The sequence below is a fragment of the Balaenoptera borealis genome, assembly GCF_965194805.1.
Source record: "Balaenoptera borealis genome assembly, chromosome: 8".
NCBI lineage: Eukaryota > Metazoa > Chordata > Mammalia > Artiodactyla > Balaenopteridae > Balaenoptera > Balaenoptera borealis.
The window spans coordinates 71,213,376-71,238,478 of NC_138865.1; the positions used below are offsets into that span (position 1 = coordinate 71,213,376).

At 42.6% G+C, this 25,103-nt stretch overlaps 1 protein-coding gene across 13 annotated transcripts in view; it reads right to left on the reverse strand.

Annotated features, from left to right (window-relative positions):
• The window catches only part of KANK1 (KN motif and ankyrin repeat domains 1), a 191,572-nt gene that overhangs the window by 12,791 nt on the left and 153,678 nt on the right, over positions 1–25,103 (reverse strand). For 11 of the 13 annotated variants that reach the window (XM_082403623.1, XM_082403624.1, XM_082403631.1 and 8 more), the window contains 3 exons: positions 12,503–15,169; positions 1,587–1,784; positions 826–934 (listed from right to left, as the gene is read on the reverse strand). In XM_082403623.1, the coding sequence (XP_082259749.1) occupies positions 826–934; positions 1,587–1,784; positions 12,503–15,169 (2,974 nt within the window). The remainder of the gene's footprint in view (positions 1–825; positions 935–1,586; positions 1,785–12,502; positions 15,170–25,103) is intronic. The other 2 variants (XM_082403633.1, XM_082403634.1) reach the window with 2 other exon arrangements.

Genomic DNA, 25,103 nt, shown 5'->3' on the forward strand with positions numbered 1-25,103 from the left:
TCATTCTTCTTATTTTGTACCATTAATTTTCCCAGTGTCCAAGGTGAACATATTATGTAAGTTACCAATAGTTTCTCTGGTACACACTCTCCAAACTGTGGGACATATTACCCAATAAAACGTTAAAGATTTGGAAAACAGACACCACTAAGTTATATCTTTGTGGTACGCTTTCCTATAAATATGATCTCAACTAACTCTGCACTATTGCTTTCTTGTCAAGGCCATGAATGGATTAATAGATTAATTGCTTTGATTCAACTGTAGGAGGACAAACAGGCTTAACTATTTATCTGGGCCAATTAAAGGAGAAGCAATAAACAACTAAAACACATTCTATTTAGAAAGCAAAGAACTGATGGCATGGCGAGGTTACTCTTCAGGTGAAAGGCCCTACTATTTTGTTTGTAAACATGGAGAGCTAAGCAAAACAACCCATTCTGAAGGAGTGGATGACTACCCCTGGACCATGGAGTGATGTCCTCAGTCTCTGGTTGTTGCTCAGTTCTGATACAGTTAAGTACAAGCTGTCCAACAGGGAACCTGCTGCCTGTTGCTTTTGTTGAAGACCATTTGTTTCAGATCAGAGGTGAGAAGATGTGAATTACTCAGCTTCATCACGTATCCTTTCAAGAGTGAAATATCCTTAAAGATAGCAAGAAGAGAGAAGAGAAGCCCAAATGCACCTTTCTGAGGAGGGAATCTTCCGTCACCCAGATGTGGTAGCATCCCAGACTAGGCACCTTTAGATATGACCTGAGTAGGCAGGAGGCAAAGGAAACAGACAGACCGCGTATAAACACTAGTACCACCATCTTTCCTTACCCTCCATTAATGCCAACAAACTGAAGATTCTTTTTCGCTCCATTTGAATCTTTGTTGGCATCTTTCTTCTTCATGATGGACTTCAGCGTACTTTCATTATTTGTACATACTGTGGAAAAGTGAATCATGGTGATCAAAATTAATACAACTCATACCCATACAAGTTAAGTGAATAGGTACTCTTTCGTCATGTACATTTATTTTTTTATTCATGTTAATATAGATCTTGGCATGTATATATGAGAAACTTGCCCAAAATCCACTGGAAAATTGAATGCATGCAAAGAAAATACTTCAAAGTTCCATTAATAATGTTCTTTAAATGGAAAAAAAAAAATCCATTTGTCCTTCCAGACATAACAAAAGCAGTGACAACAAGCATCTGTATCAGGCTTTACTGTTTATTAAGTGATGTCACGTCTCATTTGATCCTCAGAAACCATCTAGGCACTAAGATAGGGATTATTAGTCCTTTTTTTTTCAGTTGAGATAACCTGGAAAAAAATTTATACCTGCCAGACTATGAAAGAGTGAAATGCTGTTTAAAATATTTTGTAATTTGCAACATCAGATGAGTTTTCTTAAGGGGATTGCATGGCTTTCTTTGATAATCTTAAAGATATTTTAGGCCTACCTTCCTAACAACTGTGTAATCATTCTTCCAGGTCAATTTATAAGGCACACTGGCATTAGATTGGAATGCTGACAACTCTGGTCCTAGAACCCTGATGTCGAGAGGGGCCGTGAGTGAGGAAAGTTACCATAGAGGCCAGCGGCTATCTGGTCGTCTGTCAGGTTCACTGGAGACAGCGTGCTTTCCTGAGTGGGGAAGGTATCCTCGCTGCTGATGGGCTTCCCTTCTGTGGTCCCCACCTCTTGCTCATGCCGGGATGTCTGGGAGTTTAATGGCTCTCCTGATTGAAGACTTCCACACTTACAGGTGTATTCCAAATTACTGCCTGTCAGGAAGGAGAAGGTTGTAGAAGTGTGTGATGCTAGGACCAAATAAAATGGGCTAAATGGTATTAAAAAAAAAAAAATTCTTGCAACTCGTCCTTTTCTCAAGTGCTTTTCTGGTGTTTTCTTTTTGCATAATTGGCATTAATAGCCAAGCCATCCAAAATCAAACCCCCAAGGCCTTCTTGACTGTGATCCCCTTCCCTTTATGACCACATCTGGATCGGTCAAACTCCACAGTGCCTCTCTTCTCTCTGTTCTGGTGCTACCACCTAACTTTGGCCTGGGCCGCCAGTGTAGCATCCTGACTGTCCCCTTTCCTTCACATTTTCCCCTCTCCCGCACTGCTGCAGAGCAGAACTCCCACTCAGCTCAAATCCCATCCTTACTCCAGCTAAAACGAAACCTGAAAAACCTAAAAAGCTCCCCACCACTCAGGAAACGTAGTCCATACTATTTAGCCAGATTCTACACCATCTGCCACTTGGCACCAACTTACCTCTCCAAGTTTATTTCCCACTATACCTGTGGTCCTTTTTGGGGTGCAAACTGCACCCCAGTCGATGGAACTCCTCCCAGTGTATAAAGTGGGGTCTCTTATTCTCCCAAAAGTACACCTGCCTTAGCTTATTTTCTTCTACCTGGTGATGTTCCTTCCCCACCCTCCCTCACATGGCCAACCTTCCCATCGCTTCCTCTTCCGAGCCTTCCCTCATCTCCCTACCAGAAATTAACTCTCCTTTCTCTGAACTCTCATGGCCCATCTTTCAGACTCTCTTATAAGATCTATAATACAATGCAGCAGTTGATTCATGTGATTGTCTTAGGCTCCCTTCTTGTCTGTAAATATTTTGAGGGTGCTACATGGTTCTAATCAACTTTGTTTCTCTCACCACATCTTCCAGATTGCTTTTGCATATGTTAGGTACTTAATATTTGTTTACTGGACTTCCCTGGTGGCACAGTGGTTAAGAATCCTCCTGCCAATGCAAGGGACATGGGTTCGATCCCTGGTCAGGGAAGATCCCACATGCTGCAGAGCAACTAAGCCCATGCACCACAACTACTGAGCTTGTGCTCTACAGCCCGCAAGCCACAAATACTCAGCCTGCGTACTGCAACTACTGAAGCCCGCGTGCCTAGAGCCCGTGCTCCGCAACAAGAGAAGCCACTGCAATGAGAAGCCCGCACTGCAACGAAGAGTAGACCCCACTCACCACAACTAGAGAAAGCTTGTGCATGGCAACGAAGACCCAGCACAGCCAAAAATAAACAAATAAAAAATAAATTTCTAAAAAAAAAAAAATTAAACTACATTTTAAAAAGTATTTGTTTAGTGGTGAAGCAGAAAAATTGATTATTATGTAATTTATACACACACACACACACACACACACACACACACACATTAAGTATATCACAGAATTTTCAGTGTGGCTGACATTTCCTAACTCTGCGAATGGTACTTCGTCCACTCACAATGCTCTCTCCTCTAGCTCCGGAGGCACGGGGAGCTCCCTGGTGATTCCTTCACAAATCCACCTCCCTCCTCAGCACACACAGACAGTACTAACTGTAGTCCTCCAGATAATATTCAATTGCCCCCACGACCTGATGTGTCCCCCTAACAGCAAATAAGAAATGTCTCAAGTGCCTTTGCCTTACTTGAAGTAAACAAAGCAGGGCATTTGTCTTCATTCCTCCTTTTCCAACTTCATTCATCATTACTTTGAAACTACTGCAGTAACCTCCAAAGAGTCTCAGTATGTTAATCCTCAAGTACCAGAATACTTCCTAGAGAAACACTTTCACTAACCACTTCTCCATTCAAGGACCAACAATGATTTTTAAAATGCAAATACATAAATAGTTTTTATTGTTACTGAAACCTTAAACAGCCACAAAAGTAGACAACAGTATAATAAACCCCTCTGTCCCCAGCACTAGCTTCAATAATGATCAGCTATCTGGGCTCATCTACACCTCCTCCAACCACTCACACTGGATTCCTCTGAAGCACAAGCTGAAGACCCTACCACGTTCATTCATAAATTTTTTAGTATATATTCCTAACACAGTTCTCAAAAAGTAAGTATAAAGCTAAAACTATCAAATCTAAAAAAAGAGAATTTAAAATGATCACACATCTGGTCAGTATTCACATTTCTCCAATGATCTCTTAAAATTTTTTTTATAGAGTGCTTGAATCAGAACCTCAGTCCTATATTTCCATTGGCTGCAATGGTTTTTAAGTCTTTTAATCCATAGGTTCTCTTTCCTTCTAAACACGGCTTTAAAAAATATTTTTAAATTGAGGTATAATTTATATACAGTAAAATGCACAGAATTTCAGGGTAGAGTTTGATGAATTTTCGGAAATGTACATGCCTGTGTTAGCACCTCCCTAATTCAGAAATAGAACGTTTCTAACAACCCAGTAAATCCACACTTCCCACCTGCTGCCCTTTTCCAGATAATCTTCCCACTGGAGGCAAATACTCCTCTTCTCCAGAACTTAGTTTTGTAAACTTGGGCTTTTTAAAGCTTCTCCAATCAAGGTCCACCCTCTCAAGCAGGCATCTGAGGCTCCTTCACAGTGAACATGGACAGCTTCTTCTTGCCTGGGGTAGTTTAACTGCTCAACAACTCCTACTCTCTACTCATTCAGAGTGGTCTGGTGACTTAATTACTTCCACCTCTGTGCCCTTCCTTACTAGACTGTCCTACTGGCCTAGAATTTCAGCTTTCTTTACCAGCAGGATTCTACCCATACTCTTTTCAAGGCTTGGCACCATTTCTATTTCCTCTAGTCTTCTTCCTATGATACCATTCCACAAAGATCTTTTCCCCTCACTGTTCTGCAGCACTTACTGTCCAGACCAGAATATACCCTGCCCTCCGTTTCCTTGGTCTCACATGTGTTCCCTCTGTGAGAATGGAAGTCCCTGAGTCCCTCCATGCTACATTCTTACCTGGGGTCCTCTTCAGTGCTCTGAACAGTGCTGGACAATGGAAAGCCTTAAATAAATGCCTGTGTAATTCAATGGAAAGTCACAGGGATTCTGTTAAGACTAACTAGCAAGGCAAAGAACAACGTTAAGCGTTAAACTAGTTCTCATTAGCTGGATCAGAGGAAATTTGTCACCTTTATTGCCAGAAAATGTTTTTTAGATGGTGTTGAAACTCTGGCTCTCTTGAGTGACCCAGAAACAATTGTCTGCACTTGATAAAGACCCATTGTGGTTAGCGGGCACACATAAGATGACACACTCACCAGCTTAAGACTGACAAATGACTGCTGTGTTTCAGTAATACACAGGAAGAGTGCAGCCAAGAAAGCCAAAAATAAAGTGGCCAACAAAATTCAATGGTCTCAACCCTGGCTGCCCTTCAGAGTCACCTGAGTTGGGGGTGAAGCTTTTAAAAATACAGATACAATGAAATATCTGCAGGTGGGCCCAAGTATTAGCAGTTTTTAAAAGCTCTGCAAACGATTCTAATGTACAGCTAGGATTGAGAACCAGTGAATTAAATTAACCAATCAAAAATTTGCTGAAAACAATGTAAAACTTGACTGCCAAAAACAAGAGTTTAGACTTCCCTCTGGTTTCACTCTATCAACTTGGACCATGTGAATTATTAGGAATTATTGTTGGTTTAGTTAGCAGTCCTGGACCACTAATGGTAGAAGTCCATGACCAACAGTAAATGCTATGCAAACAATAAGGGTAAAACAACAGGAGTAATCACCAAACACCTTTATAAGTCTGGTACTATGACCTAGCTGCTCAAAATTCCCCCCAGGGCGCAATAGTTTCCGAAGGCACCACTGCGGAGTTAGTGAACAGGGGAGTGGGCAACTGTGTGGTCTTCGGTCATTAACTCAAATTTATAATGGCCATAAATGCCAATAAAGCATGAGCTTCATTTTATGACTTGACCAGATTAGTGATAACTAAAAGACAGCAAATGACAGAAATCTCAGTGTTCTGGAAAATAAAAGCATCCTCGAAGTATTAATTCTAAAGTACACTTAGCATTTAATACATGGATAATTATACTACTAGCTAAGGCAAACTGTAATGAAAAATAAGTAACTTAAAAGGAAAACTTTTTTTACGTTTTTGACTTTAGAAAAGTTAAAGTATTTGATATTTTTTAAAAATCAATGAAAAACAGAGATGGAGAAGTTTTTAAAGAGATCACTTTCTCCAGTTTCCTCTGTGATATTTATCCATCTGGAATGGGTATTAGTTGTTGGTATATAGAAATCTGTTTCTAAATTTGTTAGAAAATTGATATTTAAAAATATATTTAAATGGATCTTAAAAGTTGCCCTGCTCACATACTACAATTCTTCTGGCACGCTGACTCATATTTTTATTTATAATGCCAAGTGCCTTCTAAAAGTACAATTATGAACAGTGCGGCCAACTAATTAACCATGTTATTGTGCCAAATTTTCATTTAAACATTCTGATTTGATTTTTAAAGAACACCTAGCTTACTTGTCAAAAAGGTAGGACTGAAATTTCTGAGTCATAATGGAGGTCGTTCAATCATTTAGGCATTTTCCCAAAGTGTAATTAAGAATTCAAAGAGGTCTAAAATAACACTTCTAGTTTTTCCATAAGGAAAAGGGCTTGAGCACAAATTCACCCTTTTCAGCCCACATGTTGGTTTGGGGAATAGACAATAGGGATTATTCATGAAGGATCACCTTCTTTATTTGGTACACATTACCTGTGAGGGGAAAGTATGTAGCTTTGATGCAGGAGAAAGGACAATCCCTTTCTGTCTGCAGGCTCATCACTCAGAACTCTGCCTGAATACCAATGCGTGCGGCCACCAACATAAAGTCACTAAATGGTAAGAGCCGCAGTGTAATAATTTCTAGGGCCACTTTAATATTTTCCTGAGAACATACCAGACAGCTGTCATGAATGTATCTAAAAGTGGGTACTTAGAAATTAAAATGCTGAGTGGATTAAGAATCAGATTCTCTCTCACCACAACGCCACCCACATTTAATTACACACCAACCCAAGACTTGATCCAGAAAACCCCCGCTGACAGGCTGCATTAACTGTTGGGTTAAACAGATGTGCTCTGTGTTCTTCCAGATGCAGCTAACGTTGTCATCCTCTCCACACTAAACTCATCTCTTCCCTAAACCTCAGAGAGCTTAACTGCAGCTGAATTCTTCAATCACTTTTATTTTCACATTATTTGGTGGCTAACATATACCCCCCATAGGTTATCATTCATATTTCTGGTATATGTGTCTTGGCTTCCCAACTGGATCGCAAGTTCAAGGCTTCGACCACTTTATCTCTCTCTCTGCTTTAGTATCACACTTTGCATATAGTTGACACTGAATGCATAGCTATCAATTGACCTGAATAGAGATGGGAACAGAGCACACTTTAAACACCTTTACTGAGATACAAACGACTCGCTGACTGGAGGAAGAACAAACAGTTGTAACCATCACCCAATACCAACAATTCTTTCATCGTTTATGACTGGACATCCAGGAACTTAAAGCCATTTCTGTTCTTAAAAAACACCAATCTCCATGCGTTAGCTAGAAATGAACTATATACTTTACAGATTCATTCAGAGTAGAAGTGTCAAAGTAAACTTGCATCTTTTTCCAGAGTGCATACATTTCACTAATACCCATTTAAAACGATAAAGCATCAGTTTAAAAGAAGAAGATTTTCAAACAAGTGTCAACTGAAGGGCTCACAAAGGTGGTGGATTTTAAACCTTTGTAAAAGATTTTCCTCAGGGCTGAAGTGCTTTTTCTCAAGGTCTGTAACAGATGTCCTAGATCTGTAATTTCAGTCTCTGAGGGTCAACTATCCCTTCTGAGAATCTGATAACAATCATGCACTTTCTTCACAAAAATTCCAAACACAAAATTATTCATGAAGCTATGGAGCCCAGATTAATAAGACTCACTTTAAGGCTGTTTATTCCAACAGTATTTCCCTGAAATAGGGCCCAAGTGTGCCTATTGAGTGGTTGGTGGTAGCAGTGGGTGGCAGCAGAAAACTCATGAATTTGGGGGAAAAAAGTTCTTCAGATGAATCTGATGGGCAGCCTGGTGAAGAGCTACTTTTACAGAATAATTCTGCTGAAAGGGCCCAAGCAAGAAAAATCTAATCCTACCCTCTCATGACACAGGAGGACACGGCAGCCCAAACCCCCCTAAAGTGTTATTGCAAGTTCTTGGGCAGCCAGAACCAGATGTCAGCTCTCTGACCTCTGGGTCAATAGACTTTCACATCATGCTATCACACACCACAGGGTTCCAGAAACATTTGGTTTGGATTATTCAATGCTTGTAGCATTTACTAAAAGAAAATTGTGATTTTAAAGAAAGGTACTGGGACAAGTAAATGGTATATGATTTGAACTAAGAAAACTAACTAGAAATGGTATTTTGTAATGACTTAATTTTCCCTGCTTTTGCTTTGGCTCAGATCTCTGTCTACAAAATTGCTTTCACAGTTATGGGAATAACTTCAAGTTCATAAATTTTTTTAGCAAGCCCAAGATAACTAAGTGCAAATATGGAAGCTGATTTAAAAAGCAGTTCTTTTATTCCGGTATGAGAGATGAATTTTCTATAAATCATGTGGCAGGCAGTTAAGTTCCACTGTTATAGATAGTTCTGTTTGTTACTTGCTCAGAGACAGTTACGTATTTTTAGAGTATTTGTAACTGCAAGTCATTTGTCTAGAATTTTCTCTCTCCTCCTCCTCTCTCCAGAGGGAAAAAGGAAAAGGAAAAAAAAAAAAGTAACCCACTCCTCAAACCAAAACAATCCAATTGATTTACAGAAAGAATAAACATTTTTTCCCCTGAGGTTTCTGAGAAGAGAAACTTATTTCCTCTTAACCTTTTAATTCCATGAAAGAAAATATTAAATACATGAAACTCATACTACTAGTAATTAAAAGTACTTTACAGATCATGTTGGATTACCACCAAATTCCAGCTGCATCAAAACTGTGACATTGTCTCTTAAATCCTGAAAAAATGTTTGTGATGTTTCATGTGAAAAATACATAGGAGAATATGTACGATTCAAATGCTGTCGAAACAGAATGTCTCTAAAATACAGACCTGCACACTTGTACACACCAAACACACAAGGGGTTACCCCATGAGAGCATGTGGGAGGCTCTCAGTACTTTATGCTCTTCTGAACTGTTAATGTGTTATGAGCACATACTCCAGTTATAACTTCAAGAAATTGAACAGGAGTGTTAGGCATTATTATTATGCTGATAAAAATAATGCTCTTTTGCATACTAAAAAGCAATACCCTCAAATCTTCAACCCTAGGAAAACTGAAGAGAATTCTCTGGGTTTGGTACTAATATACACCTAATTTAATTTTAGGTTTCATTTTGAGCTTTCTCACAGATTCTGAAAGAATCTGAATTGAAAATTTATTCTACTCATTTTGTGTCTTCCCATGGTTATTGATATATTTCTTTATCTTGATAAAATTGTTAGCTGGGGAGGTGTAACAATTGGGGGGTGGGGGAAGGCAATGGCCAGCCAGAATTACGAAGACAATAATTTGCCTTAAACACAAAAGACTATTTGTAGCGCATTTGTTTGGCAATTTGTTCTAGATCTACATTTCCATTTCTGGAAGTACAGAAAACAGTTAACAGCAATGAGAGCCAGCATTTATCCTCTGTGCTGCAGACTATCCCAAATGCTTTACTCATACTGACACACTAAATCTTCATTTCAACCCTGTAGGGGAACAAAGACAACCTGTCCTAGTGCGGAGAAGGAATTCGAACCCAGAATATCTGGCTTTGGAGCCCAAACTTAAATTCTTTAAACTAAAGTACTAGGTTCACATAAGTGATCATTTATATGCTCTTTTTGGTGATGTCAAACTCAAACTTCCTATCATTTGATTTGGGGAAGAAAGTTTGAAATGACTACCTTTCTATACTCCATTTTCCTTCTGGTACAGAAACGTATTCTAGACTGTATGTGAGCAATATTCTGTAGTGTTTGGAGTGAACAATAAGCTGGAGTACATTTGACACACCTTCACTCTTCACAGCCTGCAGACGTTGAGATCTCTACTACACTGAACTGCTTTCATTTCCAGCCCATACAACACACACGAGATAACAAAAATGTAATTCTCTGGATTGAGTTCCTAACCTAATTCCTTCATTAGAACTTTAAAGCAAAATACGAATGTGATGGGAATTACAGAAATAATTTAAAGTTGTTCTTGCATGCTCTGAGAGGGAGCTGCCACTATGATCAAATAAGTTCTATGAAGAATATTTATACTTTTGTTCACAAATGTTATAGGTCTCCTGCATTTTAGCTGATTAATTAGGTGTTCATATGTAGGGTCAGATCGAAATAGTGATGTCTGGAATGTCAGTGTGACTGGAAATAGACCAAAAAACACTGTAACACAGCCAGACAAAACTTCCTCCCTGGGTCTTGGTGCTCTGGGTGTCAGGCAGATTACTCCAACGATTCACCTGAATATTTTTGGCAGGAATGTGAAATAGAAACCCCAGTTTCGGGAGGAGGGAGGAAGGCTGGCAGGAAAATGCTCTTACAACGATGATGCACTGTACCATCTGTGTCTGGAGGTATTTAAGAGTTTCATTTTGACTTCAACATCTGACATCATGATTTTTAAAAAGAAGTAGAAACAGACATATTATTAGTTACTTAAGACCTTGCTTCGGTTCACACATCATTTTAATCTCTTGACTCTAAAATGACTCCCTGTACATTTATTAGACTCCTTTAACTCCAAAAGGCAAAAATCTGTCATACATCAGCTGTCATTGTCATGTTCAATTTTCCTCCACAATAAGCTATCTGTTCCACAGCACAGCTACTAAAAACTAACTAATTCAGGTTTGGAGGTGAAACCTCAGAAGATATAAAAATAATCTATTTCAGTCTCTTTTAACCATTGCTCTTTTGGTTATAGGGGGAAACAAAGAATTTGAACTTTTTGTTTATTAAGTTACATTTAAGTCTCTACTGCACGTTTTCACATAAAATTAAATTTAATGCACACTACACCAATCATCTGAAGCATTTTAATTCATTTTATGTGTAGCACTTGGCCAGAGTAGAGAGTGTGTTTTTTTAGTACTTCCCAAACCTCAGCTACAGTTTGGCACATCAACAAAAGAAACCACACTGGACGTGCTAGCAGCACCACCCCAAGGACGACCAAGGCCACCCTGTGCTCACTGGGGGCCAGTGATGAACACACTGACCACCTTACAGGATGGATGCCCTTTGACTGCCCATTTCACAAGGAAGTATAAAGAAGGATGACTTTCCTTCCCCAGGTCATGCTGCTTTGTGACAGCTGGAGAGCCAGGAATGGAACCCAGTGGTAGGATGATAATATGTACAATTAGAACCACATGCAGCTGACAACAGGGGAACTTATTTTAGGGAGGCTCACAGGGAAATAGCATGTCACCAAATCTTCCAGGGTAATTTCTCCATTCTTAGCTTCAATTTAAAGAAAAGCCAGGGCCTTCCCTGGTGGCGCAGTAGTTAAGAATCCACCTGCCAATGCAGGGGACACGGGTTCGAGCCCTGGTCCGGGAAGATCCCACGTGCCGCAAAGCAACTAAGCCTGTGCGCCACAACTACTGAGCCTGCGCTCTAGAGCCCGTGAGCCACAACTACTGAAGCCCGCACACCTAGAGCCCATGCTGCGCAACGAGAGAAGCCACAGCAATGAGAAGCCCGTGCACCGCAACGAAGAGCAGCCCCCACTCGCCGCAACTAGAGAAAGCCCGCGTGCAGCAACGAAGACCCAACGCAGCCACAAATAAATAAATTAATTAATTTTAATAAAAAAGAAAAAAGAAAGGCCGGGGTGAGCAGGAATCCCAATGAATAAAGGAAAACATGAGAAAGACAAAAATGTAAGCACCTAACAAAATGAACAGTGGGAAAGGCCTCCCTTGTCTCAGGGTTCTGGCTCAGGGGCTCCTTGTCAGAGAGGCCTTCCTGGACCACGCCATCTTCAACTGCCCTCACCTCTCCGCCACCACTCACTGTTCCTCTAAGTGGAGTTCCTTCCTTCATAGCATGTATCACCTCCTGACATATTTAGGTATATTGTTTATTGCCTGTGCCCCCAACTGGAAATGTAAGCACCATAAAAACAACAGCCTATACCTATGTTTGAAACAAAGCAGGTATTTAATCATTATTTGTTGAACTGATACATGAATTAATGGAATCTCTCTCCCCTCATAAAAAGTTTTAATTAAAAACACTTCATACCAGTATTTTTTCATTGATCATATACTGGTAATTGTGGTTACAAACAGGGCAGGGCTTTTTTCCAGGCCATCCTGTATAAAATGAGCAAGTAAATAACTGAAAGACATCTATCAAACCAGCAGCCCCCGAAGACAGCCCTTAAGCCAGCCAACACTAGTATGCTTTTCTTCTTCTAGCCTTAATGAAACTATCAGATAATGAGAATCAGCACAGCTGCTTATGGATTTAGATTCTTGGTGTTCATTCTACCCATTACCATTCTGAAGCTTTCTCCATGGTTCCAAAAAATGGCTCCGCCAGGCAAAAAAAAAAAAAAAAATCCCTACCTCCTGGATTTCCACTGTCCCCATCCTTTCTCACTCCCAGGACCCTCAGGAGCGCCACCTACCTGTGACCTTACCCAGGCTGGTGTTCAGGAAGTCAGGCCTCAGCTCCTCAGCGCTTGCAGACTTCACGACAGAGTTGATTGACGATAAGGCATTGATGAGCTGGGAGTTGAGGGAGCCAATCTGTGAGCGAGGTTCCCCAAAAGCTTCTGCCAGTTCACTATAGTTCTCAGCCAGCAGCGCCTGCTGTTCTGCCAGCAGCTTCTGGACACGCTCAATGTAGTGATCCAAGCCTGTCACCACTCTGGACGGAGCCTGGGGCTGGGGGCTCTCCACGAACTCTCCTACAGGCTCATCCCCGACCCCTACACTCCGCCGGCTGCCTGCGGGCCCTACCGTCAACTGGGGAGGACCACAAGCTATGGTCCTCATTTTCAGACCAACCAGATAGTTGTCGTTAATACTGATCTGCCCCACGCCCGACTCTTTGGTCTTCACAGAGGATGGCCTGTCAAACCCAGAGCTGCCAGAGAGCACCGTTCCAACTCCGATGGACCGCATCTTAGCGGAGCTGACGTCCTTGACGCGGCCTTCTCCGACCGCCACAGTCCGCATCTCCACAGTCCGGGTGCTGGTGTGCTTGTCCATGGTGCTGAGGGAAGTGTTGGTGCAGGACTCTGTGAGGGTGGCCATCTCGGTGTTGGTGAACTGGGACACCTGTTCTAGAACCGTGCTGCTGTGCTGGCTCGTGGTTCGAGGCACTGCCATGACAGCAGCTTCCACCTGGCTGACGGCCTCCGTGTTCACACTCCGGGAGGTGCACTCCCTTGGGGAGCAGACGATCACATCGACAGAGCAATCTCCGCAGCCGATGGAGCGGACTTCTTTGAGATTCAGGTTGGTCTTGAGGAGTGCCAGGTCGTTCACAGACTCCTCCGTGTTGCTGCCTGTTTCACAGACGCTGATGTCCACACCCACGCTCTTGTCACACGTCCCCACGGACCGCCCAGTACATCGGTCATGCATTTCCACCCTTTCCTTAACAATCCACCAATTCATGGGCAGCTCAGGCCCCACCACTTTATTCTCACGATCGGGCTGGCAGGAGGTGCCTACGCTATTTGTCTGCACGCAGGTCCCGACACAGGCGTCAACCACGTCCACGTGACTGCCAGCTATTTGGTCTCTTGTGGGTACCACTGCCTCCACCATCCTGCTGAAAACAAGCGGCTGGGTCATCGTGGCTTTGTCAACTTTTTTTCTGGAGCCAGCAGCTTGCAGCTCTTGCTTGAGTTTAGTCATCTCCCGGTCATGGGTGGTTTCTTTAAGCTGTACTTCCAGGCGATAGATCTTTTCCTTTAAGGCTTCTATGGTCTGCTGTTGCAGCTCAATTTCTTTGTCAGCTTCAGTAGTCACTCCAAGCATGGCTTCTGTCACGCTGACCCCAGAATTCCTCGTCTCGGTGACTGTGCCTACAGCAGCATCCTTGCAGGACCCGGCGCCCCTGTGGTGCACAATGCTGTCCATGTTCTCATCGGCACCCACAGCCACAGACTGGCGCTCTCGAGGCCGACACTCCCCGTTCTCCCTGAGCTCTGAGGAGGCCTCACAGCTGCTGTCCTGGATCTTCTGCTCCAGGGCCTGCACGTCTGCTGTGAGCTGCCGGAATTCCTTTATCCTCTGGGTGCTCTGCTCCGCAGTCTCCATTTCTTCCTCCTCATAGTCAATGTATAATTCCCCGCCACTTCTCCGGGTCCTGGAGAGGTGTTCCAGCTGGGATGCATTCCCAGCACTGTAGGACCTCTTTCTCACACCACAGACATCGTTCTGGGATGCAGCTCTTTGGTTTTTCAGCTGTGAAGCCAACTGCCTTTTCTCCTCTTGCAAGACAGAGATCTTTACCTGGAGCACAGGGATGGTTCGCACCTGCTCTTCTAGCTCCTTCAGGCGTTTCAGGGCAATGGCCATCTGCTCACGGATGTGCTGCAGGTGCACGGGGCTCACGTTGGTCACCGGAGTGGAGATCCCTGAGCTCAGAGGGCTGTGGCGGATGGAACTGCCCATGGAAGAAGTGGCGGCAGCAGCTGGGGCATAGCCACCATAATCCCCGTTGCCTTGGTAGCCATTCTGATGCTGGTGCATGGCAGGATTGTGGTTTCCAGAACCCGTAAATGAGGAGAGGGAGCTCGTGGAGCCCATGCCTCCGAAACTGGCCAGCCTGGGCCTTCGGAACTCACCAGGTGCCACCTGCATGGTGACTCTCTCCTGTTCGAGTCTTCTCCGGGTCTCCATCAGTGTCTTGGTGACATGAAGGTTGTGCTTTGGGAGTTGCGGGGATGGTGGTGGCAGCTGTCGGCTTTCTGGGATGGTAAGAAAAGTGGGTGAGGTCTCCAGAGGGGCAGGTGGCCTTGGGATTGGACTTGATGTAACTTCACTTTGGGCTAGGAGGAAGTTGGGGCACTGCTTGTTGTCATCACTGTTGGAGGATGAGAGGGATTCAGTGGAAGTCCACACACCTTGATGACTAGGTGTGGCCCTGGTTTCTGGGCATGGCACAGATGGCTTCCGTCTCTTCTGGATGTTCACTTTCTTGATGGTGTTTCCTTTCTGTATGTCATCTACGTATTTGAGGAAATCTAAGTCTAGTTGATAACCATAGGGGGTCTCCACAAAATAAGGACCTTTTTGTCCCCTGTCATGATCTCCATAAAGAACATCATCTGCTTTTCCTAAGAGACAAAGAAGAGAATATTATAATGCCATGTAATACTCATAATGGTAAAAACTAACATTTGTCGTATGTTGCAGTGTGGTAAGCTAGTATGATTTAAGAGTTGACAAATCTATGTTCTAACCCTGAATCTACAACTTAACAACTGGGTGAGAGAGTTAACAAACCTCTCAGAACTTCAGTTTCCCCCTGAGTAAAAATGCAAATACAAGTATTTAAATCATAAGGTTGTTAAAAGAATGTAATGAGAAAATGATTTTTAAGAGCCAGGCACACAGTAAGTCCTTACTAAATACTTGATTTTTTTAAAAAAGAATTCATTAAAAAGACTGGAAAGCATTTTCAAGTTGATCATTTCTTTTGCCGTCTACAGTCCCTTTGAAGTATAGACAGCAGTCATTATGACTCCTAGTTTATAAAGTGTACTCTGAGGCACAAAAAGCGAGAAGTCTTAAAGTAACAGACCAAGTCAGTGCAGATCCAGGAAGCCTGGACCTGAGTTCTCCCACCTACTGCTCTTTTGCAGGCCGTACAGCTTTTCTAACTGGTGGCCAGCATAACCCAGTTCCTGACCACCCCCACAAGGTCACAATTTGCCTTGACACCTTCCTTGCAGAGAAAGCTGGGACACAGGGGACACTGAGTGATTAACTCCAGCAGCATGGGGGCAAGAACAGTTGGAGGACAGACTTCACCTATATTGTGTGTCTTCCCATTTAAAAACCAAACCAAACCCTATCCCACCAGAGGAAACGTTTTTTCCTCTTTGACTTCTTTTGGACAAAACATTCACTATTCCAAGAATACCTTGTTTTGCATTTGTGATGGATCCAAACAGATGCATAGGAGAATGAAAATAAGGGCAAACCTATACTCCAAACACTGGATCTTGTGGCATTTGATAAATGCTACTTCTGGCTAAACCATTTAGAAAAGGAAAACAGGAATCTTTCAAGGCACAGACCTTGCTGCTGACCTGAGCTATGCATTTCAAACTGAAAAACAAGGCCGTTTTTGTTTGTTTAAATTGCAGGATTAAGTAATGTGCTTTCCTAGAGTCATAATAACAAGATCTGCATTTGAGAGCTATGGGAAGGATCCCAAAGAGATGAGTAAAAATGCAAGCCATCTGTACCCCTGCCCCTACCCTTGGGTGTAAAAGCCCACCTAACTGCTGTCAAGGTCCAGGTACTTCCAGCAATTTGGATTGCTGGCCTGTGCTTCCCACCCTTGACAGTGCTGAATGTGACACCTGACAGTGTGAAAGCTCTGAGGAAACCTTTTACCTCCACTCCCCCTCTTCCCTCTGAAACGCTGGAAAGAAAAGTACAAAAAAGAAAACTGCCAGGCAGAGGAATAAAAAGGTTATGTTCTCTTCGTGTCCTCATTTAAAACAACATTAAATTGTTCTAGCTGTTAGAATCTGGCCATTAGATTTCAGTTTTAAACCACGTGGAAAAAGGACTCTATTTGAAAGAGGTGCTCAACACCAATCATTTTCTAGCCTAAGGAAGGGTAAGCTGATGAGGAGCTCTGCGCCCGGAAACTTGTGCTCAGGCTAACAGAACGTGTCTTCTTTCCTTTTTAACTCCACAAGGACAACTCTCTCTCCACAATACTCTCTCAAAGTATGCAGCCAGACCTGTTTCCAGTGCTGCCTGAAATTCCATCAGCAAAGAAAAACGGCAGGCTTGGGTGTCAGACAGATCTCACGGCACGGGTTGATTCTAAGCTGGGCCGGCCTAGACCCTCCCGGCCGGGTGCTCCCCGCTGCCGCCCGCCCCGCTCCCGGGCCGGCGGGGACTGCGCCCCGGGGGAGGCCCCGTCGCCCGCCCGCTGGCCGCACACCTACCGGGCGCCCGCTGCGCTCCCGCCGGCCCACCGCCCGCACTCCAGCTCCGGGGCCCAGGTTCTCCACCCCGTCAGCGCAGGAGGGTGGACACTGGGGGAACTCGGCCGGCGGGCCGGGCGCACACGCCATAGGCCGGGTCCTCACCAATGAGGTCGAAGCGGCTCGCCAACCCCACCCCCGGGCGCCCTCAGCTACTCGGCGGCCCCCGCTTTCTGAATGCAAACAGGAAGCCCGGAGCTTTTGAAAACGTGTGTTCTTCTGGCCAGTTTTGCCAGGAGTCAAAAGAAAGCCGGCAGTTTCAATGTCCCCACAGAGAGGCTCTGTCTTTGCCGCACAGGTCCCTTCTTCATGAAAGGGTGTGTGTTCTGGTGTGGAAACTGGCGGCCTCGGTCCTGGGCCACCTGAGGAAGCCGGAGGCACAATGGGCCCCACTGTTCTCTGTGGGTTCCGAGAGCACCCGCCGCGGCATGGGTTCCAGAGCGGGCGGGCGGGCGGAAACCTTCCCCGCGCTCGGCTCAGGACAGGGATCAAGGAGTTATCCTTTAACAGTAATCTCCACTGTGCCTTTGCCACGAGTGAAGGTTTCTTAGAAAATAAAATAAATAAAATAAAATAACTTTTTAAAAACCACTTTGCTTGTTAAAAAAAATCACTATGCTGTACACCTATATATAATATTGTACACTACTATAATATTGTAAAGCAATTATACTTCAAAAAAAAAAAAAGAACACGATGAGGAATACAAAAAAAAGAATGTTATGTACGGACCATCTAAAGAAAAAAAAAGTCACTCATCTCACCATCTAGTGGCAATTGTTAGTATTTTGGTAGAGCACTTAGGTTTTTCTGTGTATGTCTTAACATCGTTAATTTTCTCACTTAAGCATTTTCATTAGGAAAGGTTAATTTTCGTTGATTTCTCCTCAAAAACTTTTTTTTTTAATGCAATAACGTCAGGATTAAAAAAAAAATCACGTCCCATTTTTCAGCGAAATTCAACTGGCCCATCTTTAGTTATTTCTGAAGTTCACAAAAGGCACAGGTCATGATGAATTACCCCTAAATGAACTTTGGACTTCTAAATCAGGGAATCAGGAGAGGTTAGAATTTAACCGTGTTAAAGCTTGATCAGACTGTTCTAAGGACTTGTAATCCAAATTTCATTCTCCAGCAACTAAAAAGCAAGATGTATCCTCAAGGTGTCATTTTTCCAAACAGTTGTCCACAGTACAAATTATTCTACCATTAAATAAAGACACCTAGTGTCATGATTATTTTGTCTTCTGCTTTCTAGTGTACCTTTACATACATTAACACAAATACAGCACTTATATGCCCTGATTGATTTACCAACTTTTTCATCTATGTCTGTCTTGCCTCTCAGTACTAGACTGTCAGTATCTTGAGAGCAACAAATTTAATTTTTAAAAGTTCTTTCTTTGCTCTCCCTTCCAACCGCACACATGAATTAACAAGATGCTGGGGACTAAGATGTTTTATAATGTTTACTGAAGGAATAACTGCATATACGGTACAGCAGAGAACCTTGAAAAACATCTAAATACTCTGTAGTCTGAAGTTGCTTGTTCTATATTAGTGTTAAGGACATTTCTTACATGATGCTGTTTCAGTGATTATCTTTAGGTTGTGGAATCATGGTGATTTTAACGTTGTTCTTTATGTTTTTACAAATTTTTACAACACATAGGTATTCATCTTTTAAAAAAATATGATTACAAGTCACTGTTTTGAAGCAAGAGGAATGTATTGAAATAAACTCCAAGAAAGCTCATTTGACAGAGGGATGTACGGGGCAGCCACAGCAAAGATAACTAGATGTTCCTCAGTATGTTACCTCGTTCTTCTACACTAATAGGACTCTCTTTGGTTAGTTGGTCAAATATAAACACTATATTTCCCTAGCCTCCTTTGCTGTTAGTATGGCCATAAGCAGATATGTCATGTAGCAACTCCCAAAAGCCTCCCCTAAAAGACACAGGAATTGTTCTTTGACAGCCTTTCTCTTTGTTCCTTCCTCCATCCTGCGGCCTGGAATGCAGATGTGATGACTGGAACAAAGCACTGCTATCTTGGACTATGAGATCATACTTAGGGACGGAGGAACAAGGTGCTAGAAGGAACCTGGGTCTCTAAGAGCTTTGTGGATCAGAGCACTACACTGCTCCTGGAAAGCCTACCTCTACACATTTATGTGAAAGATAAACTTTTATTTTGTTTAGCTATTGTTTGTTTGGGGTCTCTGTTACTTAGAGCAAAACTGAACTCTAATAGATACAGTACTCTCTCCCCAGTGTACTTCTTCTCCCACTCACAAAAAAAAAAAAAAAAAAAAAAAATTAAGACCAGATCTTGAAAAGAAAAATGTTTAATGATAAACTGGGGGAGATGTTACATTAAAACATTTTCATCACAGAAAATTTGATAAATTCAAGAATAATTAAGGATGTGTAAAAACAACAGTTAAAAAAAAATCTCTGAATGGGTTATAAAGGAGACTCTTAACTTCCTAAAAAGCCTTTTTGGACTAACAGAGCTATGCCTGCTTACACAAAGCCAAAAACCACTGGCTGTTACCTGCAACTGGAATCCAGAAAGTAACAGCTTCTAACGAAATAGTCTGGAATCAGAGTGCTGTCCCTGGTGTTTACAAGAATTTTCTGAATGTCTGGAAATCCAGTGGTAGAGACTGCTCCTGGCACCACCTCTACCTTCATTATATAGCATTTATTGAAAGCTTAATTGGGTGCAGAAAATGGTCCTATTCAATGGAAAGAGTAGGAGGAAGGATTTATAAGAAATAAAATGAGGTACAGTCTAGCTGTGAGATAAATGCCAAACACCCTAAACATAACACTAAGTTAGGTCAGTTACAAAGGTATATTATCAACAAGCACAATCTGATGATATATGAATAAATGATCAAAAACAGAATGGAGTTAACCAGGAGATGAGTTCTGAAGACAAGGTAAGTGATGAGAGAGTAAAATGGAAAGACAGGTAGGTGGTGGGGAAGAGCCAGGCAGAGCCTGTTAGTGCAGTTCAAGCAAAGACGAGGCTAGAAGAGAGGGGGATGACCAAGTACAGGAGAGGACACCACACTGGGTCCTCGAGCAGGGGAATCTCGTCCATTTAGTCACTGATAGACTGCATGCCGGGCCCTGTGCTAGGGGGCTAAAAGGCTCAACAAGGATCGTCTTCATAGCTGTGTGTGGATTAAACTGAGATAGGGAAAGAGATTAAATTCAAGGGGATCAGTTAAAATGTTATAGTACCCAAGCGTGACGTGAGGACCAAATAAAAAAATGATTCATATATTTAACTTATATTTATAATCAAGATTGATTAAAAAAAAAAACAATTTTGGTAACACCTCTCTCTCTTTTTACTATTTTCCAGGTACTATTATTGTAGGAGCTGGGGACACAGTGTGAACAAAGGAGACAAGGCCCCTGTTCTCACAAGGCTCACAGTCTAGTGGGAGGGGGGTAGTGCATAGAAAAATAAATAAATAAAAGGCAAGGCAGAAGTGAAGCGAAGAGGCGGAACCACCAGAATTTGTATCTGTGTGCCAGGCTAAGTGGATGGGCTTCTAACAGTGGTCCACGTGGCTTCTCAGGTTGCCATCACCTCTGGGTCGACCAACTTCCTGGACACCAAGGGTCAGAGTCCCTCTTCCCTCTTCTCTCCCCCAACCCAGTCTGTACAGTTAGCAATTTGCGGTAACCAAACACCAAATGTGACAGCACCAACTAGAGACAACTCCCCAAGTCCAGACCAGATTCCCGTGCGTTCAGAGAAAAGCTGAAATCAACAAACTGATGGTAATTCTACTCTTTAATTATATGTTTGCTACCTGTAAAACTAGAGCTCTGTGACAAGGCAAGTGTATAGACTCAAGAACAATTTGAAACTTTCCTTGCAATTTTTCTGCATTAATAAAGTGCAATGGAGATATGGCTATTTCAAAAGCCATTTCATTCAGATTCATAAAGCATTATATGGTTTTAACTTTTCAAGGAAACTAAACTTAATATCCAAATATTTGGTTTGGGAAGACATAAAAAGTAATGTACTGGCCAGGAGGCAGAAGATTAGAAGAAACTAGTCTGGGAGTACTAACCTGCTAGTGGTGTTTCTCAACTGGGGGTGATTCTGCCCCCAGGGGATATTTAGCAAATTCTGGAGACATGTTTGCTTGCCACAACTAGAAGAAGTGGTGCTACTGGCATCTAGTAGGTAGACGCCAGGAATGCTGCTAAACATCCTACAATGCTCAGGAGGGTCCTACCTTTCCCAACAAAGGATTATCCAGTCCGAAACGTCAATACAATCGGCCCTCTTTATCTGTGGAACCCACAGATACAGAGGGTCAACTGTACTACGTCATTTTATATAAGGGACTTGAGCATCCACGGATTTTGGTATCCCTGAGGGGTCCTGGAATCAATCCCCTGTGGATACTGAGTGCACACTGTGGTGTTGAGGCTGAGAATGCCTATGCTAAAGACAGTGAGCAGAGTAAAAATTCACATATAGCAACTGAGAATGTGGCCATGTAAGCTGTGGTCTCCAAGTCTTCCTTTTCTCAGTGGGACCACACCATCATGCTTAAGTGACAGGGTAATAAAAATGCCATTTTTGAGCCAGAAACCACTAAATACTTTTCTACATACACTTATCACAGTGAGCCATTCTTTACTATGAGCAAAAAAACACTGGAGGTTTCTGAAATAATGTGTCCCGGTGAACTTTTAAATGGACAAAACTTTAATATTATTACTCTATCTATTAATTAGGAGACAATGACTTCTTTGTTCTGGTTTCACTGCTGCAAACTCTAGGCCCAATTACTGACTAATGGTGGCGTGAAAAATAATTGCACCTATGTGCCAAGACTTCCACACACTCTTTATGTGTTTTTCTTCACCAGATAGTCTACCTGACTATTGAAACTGAAGAACTCTTCTAATTCCCATTACCGTATTGTCCCCTCTCACATGAAGCATGAAGTTTTTGCCTTAAGAGCTGAGTCAATCCCCAAGAAGCACATAATTAAACAGAGATTCCCATACTTAAAAGCAGCACAGTGTAAGCATCCTGCTGTTTGAAGCAGTCAAAAAGATTCAACATCAGCTAAGGCTGAGAGGCAGGAAAGAAAAGCAGTAGGATCAACTCAGAGATGAACTTTAAGAGAGAGAACTTCTCATGAAGTTAATTACTCAGAGTACGAAAGTAATTGAGCTAGCAAATCAACTTTTCCAGGCATGGAGTAGGGGATGAAGAAGACAGTGAAGTGGAACAGGTCCTTCTGGACAGGTTTAACTGGAAAGCTCTCCTGATGACACTGTCAGCATTAAGACTGAGACACAAGGAGCTTCTCGTACCAAATCTATTGAGAAATACCATTTGTTAGAGAACACACAATGAAATTCAGGACAACAATGTAAGTGTTCCTCATTCTGTTTTCCAAGAATGTATGGCAGATGAGACTGTCTCTTGCTTTTTCATTTACCAAAGAGTTATTTTTATATCTGCTCTTTTCCCCTCCTAGCTAACAAATCCATCCAATCATTCATTCAAATGATGAGCACCTATTAGATGTTAGGGCCTGTTCTATAAAGCCTGAATCCCTGTTCCATGGAGTTTATACTACCTACCTGATTTCACCTAGACTTCTTTGCAGGTTGCAGCTGTTTTAAACAGCTACCCAAATGCTTTGTTCAAATAAAATGACAACATGAAGAAAAGCAAAGTGCATGCCAGAGTTCATGCGAAATACCAGGCCAACTGACACGTCATACATAGCATAACTCAATTTTACAGGCTAGGTTTGTTTACGTGGCTAAGTTATAATGTGTTTTTTTTTCTCATATCTGAAACTCTTCGTAACTCCTTTTGGCTTCTCCCCCTAAATATTTAGATTTCCTCTCACAGCTGATCTTATCTCTGCTTTTGTAACCTGTCCCCACAGACATTAACCTGCACATCTTCCATTGTCTCACATCATTGCTCCTCTTCATACTGGTCCCACATTCCAGGTCTACCTGTTCCCACACCCCAGAGAGGGAACTTGACCTAGGGAAGATGCAACTGTCAGACTGAAAGATGGATTTATTCTTTCATTCAGTAAGTATTTATTAAGGACCTACCATGTGGCAAACACTGCTAGGGGCAAATCAAAATGGACAGAGAGCCTACCTGGGTAGAACTTGTGAACTATAGGAGACAGACAAAGGATGCATATATAAAAGCAACTGTGATAAATGCTGTGAGAGTAAAAGACAGGATTATGCTAGGGCAGAGCAGGGATCCCACCTGGGCTGAGCGCAGGGAGTGTTCTGCCAGGGTGCTGTATTTGAGGAGTCCACTGGGCTAAGAGTGTCGGGGGGTGGGTGGCGGGTGGGTGTCTGGCAGGGAGACTGGGATGGCAGAAATTCTAGGCAGAGAAAACGGCATATGTGAAACCTGCCATTTTTAGAAACTGAAAAGAGCTTTGCATGATAAAGAAAACACTAAACGAGGCAGAGAAGGGACCAAGCCCCAATCACACAGGGCCCTGGGAGTCAGGTCTGTGGTTCTCAAGTGCATCAGGTAGCTGATGAAGGGTCTAAACACGGGAGTGAAATGATGAGATTTGCATCTTAGCAACGCTGATCCAGCTAGATGCTGGAGTATGTATTAAAATTCTCTTCAGCGGCCTCCATGAGGTTTTCCATGGGCTGTTCAAGTCCCTGTGAATTTTTCTTGTGGTATCACAAATTCCTTTGCACTGTGTGAGTTTTATTTACTCAACTAGATAAGTGCTAGCCATAGTGTTAAAACCACCAGAACTTAGAGCCTGCCTGCATTTGGCGGCAGCCTGTGGTCCACATCTTCCCCCCTAAACTATTCAAGAGGAAACTGAGAAGGCCTGACAAATCTCAGCTCCTCTGGGCAGAGCTAGAGACGGGGATCAGTCCTTGTACTCATCCTCTGGGGCTCTATCTATGACCTCATTCTGCTAATAAAAAAGAAAATATTTTTCTTTAAACCAATGGATGACTCACTGCAGAGAAAAATGATGGGATTTCCTTTTGAGAAGTATGATAAATCTAATCTGGGAGGAACAGGGGTGGCATGAGCGAGGGCAGGAAGAAAGAAGAGAGGATATTTTAGGGAATGCAGGCTCTGATTTAGCATGTTGAGAGGCAGAGCACAAACTTGCTCCATATGTGAAACTAGAATGGGCACAGCAGGGACTGAAAATGTCTGCGTAGCAAAGACAATGTTGACCCTGGCAGCCAGCAAGTGTCTTCGTGGAGGAGAGAGGGAAAGATGAGTGGCATGCTATTGCCAAACCATAGTGCTCCCAGCCCCAGCCCCTACTTCTCTGCCCACGCTGACCAGGGCCTGAGTTACCCAAGGGAAGGCTAAAGACAAAGGAGAGGGTCTGGGAGAATGTAAGCAATACACTCTGAAAATTCAAGACTTTTACCCACTACATGGTCTCTGACAAGCTGAATTTCAGATCGGCTTGCCTCTAGTCACCTGAGTGTTCTGCCCGCCTGCCTGACAAGGAACTTGCTGCAGGTGACCCCTATTGCCTGAGGTGCATACAACCTTTAGAACTCAGATAACAGGTGGTACCTACTAGTTATTAATCTCAAGTGTCAGCGTACATCAGATGAGCTATTTAAAAACAGTGTCAGGGGTCTAGTTGGCTCCAAAACTCTCTTAGGTTCCACTGTCCAAATCTGGGATAATTTGGGCATCAAAATAGTATGATTAATGATAGTAGCAGATTTCAGTCCACTGAATAAATCAGGTATCTGTGAGTCCATAATGCTATAAGAAATATATAATAGAGTGCCAATTTATAGTTCAATAAATAAAGAAAGAATCATGGAAACAGAAAATCACCATTTAAGAACGATTATTAACAGTAGCTGACTCAGGCAGGAATCATCAACGGTTGCTAAGTCTAGTGTGTAAAGATTTCCTACTGAAGAACAGGATATTGGTGTGGCCTCAGAATGCCTCCCACAAAATACGTGTCAATCACAAAGAGAAAAATGGT